This window comes from Meles meles, chromosome 16 (genome assembly GCF_922984935.1).
Source record: "Meles meles chromosome 16, mMelMel3.1 paternal haplotype, whole genome shotgun sequence".
Classification (NCBI taxonomy): Eukaryota; Metazoa; Chordata; class Mammalia; order Carnivora; family Mustelidae; genus Meles; species Meles meles.
The window spans coordinates 68,411,716-68,420,457 of NC_060081.1; the positions used below are offsets into that span (position 1 = coordinate 68,411,716).

The window sequence follows — 8,742 nt, forward strand, 5'->3', positions numbered from 1 at the left end:
CAGCAGTGTCCTGCTTTGGCCATCGTTCCCCTCCCGTGAACTTTCAGACACAGTTCCCAGGAGGTGTCCAGGACATTAAAACTAGTGGAGGAGCAGGGGTTTCCGGGATGAGGGAAGGGTACTGATGTCGTCAGAGCCCTCCCTTCCCCCTTGGAGCAGGGATCCCGGGGCGCAGCCGGGAGTTCCCTCCTGTACCCAGGCCTGGAACCCGAAAGGGTTCATTCCACGTGGACTTTTTCTTGGCCCTTTAATGGTCAGCGTTTTCCAAAGGCCAGCAATCCGCTGCAGATTCGTTAGTTAATGACAGCCTCTTCTGCCAATCGCCCTTCAGAAGCCGGTTCCCGCCGCCCAATGCTGGTGCGCTGGGGGTGGGTGCAGCAGTTGCGCGGCGACAGCGCACTCCGGCGCGCCCCATTGGCTGGATCAAACGCAAGCGAGCCGCTGATTGGCCGGTGCTGCTGGAGGGTTACAATTCAAACGCGGGCGGGCGGACCCTGGGCCCTGCAGTTGCAGTCGTGCTCTCCGAGTTCCTGTCTCCCTCCTCGCGCCGCCCGGATGGCCTCCCAGAACCGCGACCCAGCTGCCGCCAGCGTCGCCGCCGCCCGCAAAGGAGCCGAGCCCAGCGGGGGCGCCGCCCGTGGCCCCGTGGGCAAGAGGTAAGGAGTATGGAGTGGCGGGCCGGGCACGGGCTGGGCCTCAGCGTCTGGAGCTCGGACTTCCCGGCCCCCACCTCCTCCTGGGGTGGGTAGATGTGCGGGGACGGGAGGGCACGCAGGGAGCTTGGGCTGCCCTTAAAGGGCCCCCGGAAGGAGAACAAAAGGGGGAGGCACGCTGCCATGATCCTCCGCGGGTGAGTCAAGGTGAAAGTGTGCCTGGGACCCTCGGTGGTCCGGCGAGGTGGGGGCGAGTGGAGACGGAAGTGGGGAGAAACTGGGATCCGGCACCGGGAGAGAGACGTCAGAGAAGCCGAGGGGCTTAAGAACAAGGCAGAACCGTTCTGCCTGAGCCTGGTCTCACCCAATTAGGAAGGGTGAGGACTCCCTAGGACTCTCCGGTGGAAATGGGGGTGAGTGTGCCCCAGCTGAGTCTGGCCTCAGGGCAGGGGGAGCCTCCATGACAGCTCCTCCAGAGTCATTGGGGTGAGGGAAGAAGCGCCGTGGGGGGGAGCCTGGGCCGTCCACACTCCCAGGTGACTCCCAACGCTTATGTTGCAGGCTACAGCAGGAGCTGATGACCCTCATGGTGAGTGACTCCTGCCCAGACCCCCAAGCCAACTGATCCACCCTCCACCTCCCACTCACTTATCAGCACTGGGGACAAAATGATGAGTCCACTTTCCTGTCTTGGGGGAAGAAGTTAATAGACCCACCTGCATCTTTCTTGCCAGGAGCGTCTACTCCAAGTCCCACCTACCCCCACCAACACCATGAAGTTCTCTCTAAAGTACAGTTCCCTGAAGCCATGCAGGGCCTTCCGTCTATGTTGCCTAGTCCTACTTTCCTGCCCTGAGATTTACCCACACCCAACTCTGCCCTTACTATTCCTAGGAAATACACCTGTCATACTTTCAAGTAATTTTCCCTAGATGACCTTGTCTACTTTAACCCTGAATATCCCGCTTGTGTCCTTCAGTGCTGATAATTATATCTCTCCCTAGTCGGTGAGTCATCTTTAGGCTTTGTATGTAACCAGCACTAACTAGCATGTCGAACTGAATTCCCAGCATCCAACAAGATTGGGGGGTACAGAGCTGCCTTCCGTTGCTCTGCATAACCCTTCCCTCCTTAACACACCCAGTACTCCTCCCCAAAGGGCAGGTTCCACCCCAAGAATTGAATCACTTCCTCAAAAAAAGCCTATAGATTTGATCCAAATTTTGGATCAAGATTTGATGAGCTTAAGGGGGAGGATTTCACCCACTGACCCCCAAAAGTGTACTCTGCAGCCCAACAGATGTTGTTTCTTCCTCAGATGTCCGGTGACAAAGGAATTTCTGCCTTCCCTGAATCAGACAACCTTTTCAAGTGGGTGGGGACCATCCATGGAGCAGCTGGCACAGTAAGTGTAGGGCCGAGGTAGGTGAGTGTGAGTTTGCTAGGTCTGGGGAGCGGTTGGAGGGAAAAACCAAGTGCAGGTCAGCTTCAAGCCTGGCAGGACACTTCCTTGTTCTGTTCTTGTGCTCTCAGACTGTGGCCCTCATCTCCCTCTATACAGTAAGGGGTTGGGTTTAAAGCAGAGCTTTCCATCTTAGATGCCTGTGGGAGGCCAGACAGAAAGGAGTATGGAGCATACCTAAGGACGATGGCCGATGGAAAGGCACAGGTCAAGATGGCAGCTCCCCATTGCTGCACATCTGGTTTAAGATGAGTCAGAAGGAAAAAAAAAAAAGATGAGTCAGAAGGGGTGCCTGGGTGGCTCCGTTGGTTAAGCGTCTGCCTTCAGCTTGGGTCATGATCCCGGGGTCCTGGGATCGAGCCCCGCATCAGGCTCTCTACTCAGTGGAGAGCCTGCTTCTCCCTCTCCCTCTGCCTGAAGCTCTGTCTACTTACTTGTGCTCTCTCGATCTCTCTGTCAAATAAATAAATAAAATCTTTAAAAAAAAAAAAAAAAATGTCAAAAATCGAGGGGCCCGTGGCTGGCTCCGTCAGTGAACGTGCAACTCTTGATTTCGGGGTTGTACGTTCAAGTCCCATGTTGGGCGTAGAGATTACTTAAAAATGAAATCTTTCAGGGTGCCTGGGTGGCTCAGTGGGTTAAGCCTGTGCCTTTGGCTCAGGGCATGATCTCAGGGTCCTGGGATCGAGCCCCGCATCGGGCTCTCTGCTCAGCAGGGAGTCTGCTTCTCCCCCACCTCTGTCTGCCTGCCTGCCTACCTGTGATCTCTCTCTCTATGTCAAATAAATAAATAAATAAATCTTTTTTTTTTAAATAAAATCTTTCTACAAAACAGAAATTCAGGTGTATGCCTTAAATATCCTAATTTCGACGTGTCAGCAGCTAATGTTGTGGCTCACTAAAGCGCAGGTAGTCCTCAGGACGCCAGTTTATACCACAGGGTCACTGATGTCCCTGCCAGCTGGAGAGAAAGTACCAGAGCCAGTGTAACACTTTGTTTTTTTTGTCAAGTCCCAGACAAACTCAAAAGCCCTTGAACGGCCCTTACTGGGGCTTGGGTTGGTAGGTGAGGCTCAGGCTCACTCCCCAGCTCTGTTTTTCTCCAATGCCAGGTGTATGAAGACCTGCGGTATAAGCTCTCCCTGGAGTTCCCCAGTGGCTACCCCTACAACGCGCCCACGGTGAAATTCCTCACACCCTGCTACCACCCCAACGTGGACACCCAGGGGAACATCTGCCTAGACATCCTGAAGGACAAGTGGTCAGCCCTGTATGATGTCAGGACCATTCTGCTGTCCATCCAGAGCCTGCTAGGAGGTGACTGCTGAGACCAGCCCCTCCCTGAGCCTGGGAACCCAGCCCCAGCCAGCCTCTTCTCCTCCTACTGACAATTCTCTTTCCGTCCACCCACAGAACCAAACATTGATAGTCCTTTGAACACACACGCTGCTGAGCTCTGGAAAAACCCCACAGGTGGGTCCTTCATCCTTCTCGGGCACCGGGTGATCCCTCCCCAACCTTCAAAGACTCCCTCAAACAGAAGGATGCTGGTGACTTGGGATTGTGTCCCAAGGATGGCGTTGGGGTGGGTGTCAGCCCAGATAACCCAGTTTTGCCTCTGCCTCGGTGTTTCTGATTTGCCTGTTTGCCGTCAAATCAGAAAACTAACTTTCTACATTAATGTAGGTTGAGGGGCTTTGAAGTAGAAAGCAAAATTTTTGTAAATGACTTGCTCACTAAGACCCCCGGTCACCTACCTCCCCAGCGTCCCTGGGGTCGCTAACCCATCCAGGAGGGCTGACAGGCAACCAACAGAAGGAGAATCCATCCCCCCCGACTCCCCAGATTTGTCCCACGTTTGTATCCTTGCCTGCCCCCTTGCCCACTGTAACCCTTGTCCTCACCACTCCCTGAGACCTGCCTGTTCTCTTCCAGCCTTTAAGAAGTATCTGCAAGAAACCTACTCAAAGCAGGTCTCCAGCCAAGATCCCTGACTGTCCAGCCTCTCTCCTTGTGTTGTCTTTATATTTTCTCCTTAGACAGTCTGTCTTTTTCTTCATTTCTATCTAGGACTGTGTATCTTAAGCTGTGGTGTCATTTTTGTTTTGTTTCTGTTTTTTAAATTAAGTCTCTGTTGAGCCCTCGTGATGAATATATTAAATAAATACATTGGATTTTTTTTTACAAGTTGCCTTGTCATTGCCTTGTCCTGGGAGCACTCAGGGTCGGTGGAGTAGGATCCCGGCTCTCGCCCTGCTCCTCTCCCCAAGGCCTGGAGGCAGCTGACAGGCTGAGCGGCTGAGCAGGGGGGTGATGAGGATTCCTTCCCTTGTGACCTTAGTCATTTTATGACTGCATCTGTCTCCTCTTCTAGAAGACAGTATTACCAAACGCCTTTCCGTCTAGCTGTGACGTGCACTAGCTGTGACGTTCAGTGGGTACTGAGCTGTCCCGCTGAGTTACAGAGGAGGCTGAACCAGACCTTGAAACGAAAGAGCTATAGCTGTAGGAGGAATATACATGCACACGCGGGCGCACAGTAGGGGCTTGGGCGGTAAGGACCAGCCACTGTGCTCTGACGGGGTGTTCTGGTCCTAAGACCAGAGAAGAAAAGCACTCAGGTCACCCTACAGCAGGCCCAGGGTCTGGGAGACCACCAGGGAACACCTCTTCCTGCCAGAGAGCCCAGGACAGCTTGACTCACCCCTTAGCCCAGCCCCCCCCCGCAATGGGTGGCCCCATACTCCCATGGAGTACATTCACCTCATCTCCACCGGTGAGTCCTCCCGGCTGCTGTCCCCACTGGCCCAGGCCCCCAGCCCCAAGGCCCTCTTGACACTGGCCTGCCACAGACCCCAGCCTTGAGAGGAAACTTGTGTGCTGACCAGATGGGGTCCCTGCAGGGGCAGGCAGGGAGGAAAAGCAAGCTAGGGTAATGATCCTGGTCCAGGTCCCGCAAGATGCCCAGGATGGACCGACAACAACAGCCAGGTGCCCTCCAGCACTGCCTGGGTCTCGGCCTCACGCAACCTACCCAGCTCCACCAGCAGCTGGTTGTGCAGGCCCAGGGGGAGGAGGAGACAGTAGTGCAGTAGTGGAGGGCATCTGGAAGGTTCTCACCAGCCTCTTGCTCCTGCCAGCCCAGGCTTCTTTCCTGCCCTGTTCCCCCCATGAGCAGCGGGGGAGGCAGGCAGGTGAAAAGCGATGTAAAATCCAGATGTGGATGTCCTCCGCCCGGGTCCTCTTACATGGTGCTGTTAGCTCTCCCCTGTGGGCTTGGAGCAGGGCTGCCCAATCCAAGGTCCAGAAAAATCTGCCAGGGGGCTACCTCAGATGCAAACTTTGATTCAGTTGGTCTGGGAGGGGCCTGAGGTCCTGCATTTCTCTCAAAGTTAAAGATGTAGAGCAGTGTAGAGCGGTGTTCTCAAGGTGTGACCCTCCCACCTTTCACCGCGGACTTGGTAGAAATGCAGAATCTTGGTCCCAACAAGCTCTCCAGGATTCTGATGCCCTCCCAACGTTGAAAAGCCCCAGCTAAAGGATGTCAAAGAAGAGGGCCTTAGGACACCTCTCCACGTAGTCCTTGATCAAAGCATTTGTCCCCTGCCCCCGGGATGGCCACATGGCCTGTCTCGTGTCAGTCCCAGGGACCGACTGTAGTTCAGAACTAATCAGAGTGTTCCCTGGGATTCATTCCTGGCAGAAAGTGACATTATTTTACTAATAGGGTTGCTAAAAAGAGGAGGGAGTCCAGGCAGTTGGTGCAGTCAGCTGCAGAGGGAAGAAAGCCAAGCAGAGACAAGTAGCTAGGAGATGAAGGTGACATTGAGATTGGCCTCCGGCTGGGATGCCTTAGCCCCCCAGTTGCAAGAGCCAGTAAAGCCCTTTAAAGTCTGTTTGCTTTAGGTTTTAGCACTTGCAACAAAAAGAAGCCTAGTACAGGAAGTATTCCAAGGTATCATTGTTCCCATACACGCCCTACAATTACTGAGTATCTACAAAGTAAAAGCCCAAAGCAGGGGGAAGGACTGGGTCCTGTCCTCAGAGGCTGAACCTGGGCAACAAGGGCGGGCAGACAGGCATGTGAGTGGGGTAGAGTAAGTGCCCTACGGAGGGGTGGTGAAGAGCTCTGGCCCAGCAGTCCGCACACCCCCTCCATGTTACGTGCACACACTTAGACTTAACCTCTCTGTAAAATGCAAATATTAGTAGCTACCTCAGAGGCTACAAGGGCCTTGGAATAGCGCCTGCCTCGTCAGGTAATAAATGTCGGCTGTTAGACTCACATGTTACAAAAGCTCAGAGGTGGGGTACCTAACGAAGACCAGGGGGGTCAAGGAGGGCTGTCTGGAGAAGGAGATGGGGTATGAAGAAGTTCAGGGGTATGGAATACTGCCAAAGTAGCATGGTAGTCAGGTCCCATAGGGCTTGTAAGGCCTTCCAATTAAAGGCCTGTAATTAAAATGCAAGGGCTTTAGGCAGCTAAATGAAACCTTGAGTAGGCAGGGATGTAATCAGATTTGGTTTCAGAAAGCTGCTTCTGGCTGCCACCTGGGGACTGAGTGGCAAGAAGATTAACTGCTGTTCTCAGCAACCTGGCGAACTGTGGCGGCAGCCCAAGTCACAATGCCGACTGGGCTCAGAGAGGAGGGAGAAAAGGGTAAGGGGATAGGAAGAAAGGAGCAGGGCAGAGTCAATTACAGGAGGCGAGGGGGCTCCGGAACTCCTGACTTGGACCCATCCCTCCGGGTGCCAGCCCTGAGGTAAATGAGTGCCGGGAGAACAGGATGGAAGGTGAGTGGGATTTCTCGGTGTAGGGCAGGACCAGTGCCAAGGACTCAGGACACGCAGGCAGAACTGTCAATAGGTAGATGGGGCCACAGCTAAGAGCCTTGCTCTTGTTTCCACCAAATGTCCGCATGCCTGGCTATGTTGCCTCACTCTGCCTTCATGTCCTCTGCTGTAAAATGGGGAGAACAGCATCCGACTGCCTCAAGGGTTGTGTGGACGAATGACACCTGCCTGCAAGGCATGGGGCCCAGGGGCGCCTGGGTGGCTCAGTGGATTAAGCCGCTGCCTTCAGCTCAGGTCATGATCTCAGGGTCCTGGGATCGAGCCCCGCATCAGGCTCTCTGCTCCACAGGGAGCCTGCTTCCTCCTCTCTCTCTGCCTGCCTCTCTGCCTGCTTGTGATCTCTCTCTCCGTCAAATAAATAAATAAAATCTTTAAAAAAAAAAAAAAGGCATGGGGCCCAGCACACAGGAAGCAGTCCTAGTGATGAGGACTGACCCCTGCTGGAGATACACACTGGGGAACATGAATGGGTCAGAAAGGGGAGTCGAGAGCACAAAGGACTTGCAGAGGGAGGACTGTGGTGATGAATAACAGGGCGGGCCAATGTTTCAAGGATTTAGTAATGATATTAATAATAGCATTAAGCACTTAGCATGTGCCACGCTCTGTTCTAAGCAATCTGCACCGCACACACTAACTTGCTCTCACAACCCTGCAAGGTCCGTACTGTCATCAAACCCATTTTACAGAATAGGACATTGAACCACAGAGTGGTTTGTCACGGGCAATGAGGATTCAAACTCTGCAAGCAAAGTCATCACTGCACTGCATTAGCTTGGACCTGAAGCCTGCTCTGAGTTGTGTGCCAAGAGCTCTGGAAGCAAGGATCAAGGGGGAAGAGGGTATCTGAGCTGGGTCTTGGTGTCTTTGAGATGGTATCTGAGCTAAGTTGAAAATTTTGCCAGGCCTGTTACAGGAGGAAGGGCACTCCAAGGAAGGAGAAGAGCATGAACAAAAACCCAAAGGCTTGAAAGTGCACCCCTACTGTCCGGAGCAGGAGCCACAAATCGCCCGGTGTGGCTGAAACCAGAGCGCGGAAGGAGAGGAAAGGAATTTGGACTTGATTCTAGAAGCAAAGAGAAGCCTTGAAGGTCTTTCAACAGGGCACCAGCGAGGTCAGATTTCTTTTAGCTAGATCATGTTAATGGGCCCTGTGTTGAGCGCACTGGCGGGAGCTGGAGGCAGGGATCCGGTGTGGGTGATGACGTCAGAAACGCCTTCCCGGCTGTGTGCCCCCACCCTCCTGTCCCATCTGCAGTATGGAGCATCTAGAAACACTCAGAAGAGGCGAAGTAGAAGTCACGCAGGAATGCATACCGCCTGGAACGGATGGATACAATGCTCAACTTTCCCATCCCCAGCCCGTGAGCCTGCGCCCAAGAACCAAAGGCTCCAGAAAGGAAGGACGGTGGGGAGGGAAAGGGGCCTCACCTCGGGCTCCTCGGAGTTCCAGCCTCCTGCCACGCCCTCACCGTACCCGCCACCCCGGCACCCTCACCCCGACAGTTCCAAGCCCCCGCCCCGGCCTCCCCCTTCCAGGGTTAGGCGCGCCGCGGCCCCGTAGGCCGAGCTGCCCACGTCCAGCTCCAGTCGCTGGGAACCCACCCAGCTCGTCCGCGGCCCTGGGCTCCTGCGCCTCGGGGCGCCTCGCAGCTTGGCTTCCCCCTCTTCCGAGCCTCGGTGGCGCCCCAGTCGGACGGGCCCTGACACCTCCCCCAATTCCCCGACCCCGCTCCTCCTCTCACTCAGGCTACGCGCTTTGCAGTGTCTGCT

At 54.6% G+C, this 8,742-nt stretch overlaps 1 protein-coding gene across 1 annotated transcript; it reads left to right on the plus strand.

The window, feature by feature from the left end:
* The first annotated feature begins 485 nt into the window (after positions 1-485).
* UBE2C (ubiquitin conjugating enzyme E2 C) lies at positions 486-4,298 on the plus strand. Its single transcript, XM_045981252.1, has 6 exons — positions 486-656; positions 1,215-1,242; positions 1,972-2,058; positions 3,228-3,432; positions 3,529-3,588; positions 4,051-4,298. Exons 1-6 carry the CDS (start codon positions 556-558, stop codon positions 4,107-4,109), a joined length of 540 nt encoding a protein of 179 aa, XP_045837208.1. The 5' UTR covers positions 486-555; the 3' UTR covers positions 4,110-4,298.
* Positions 4,299-8,742: the final 4,444 nt, after the last annotated feature.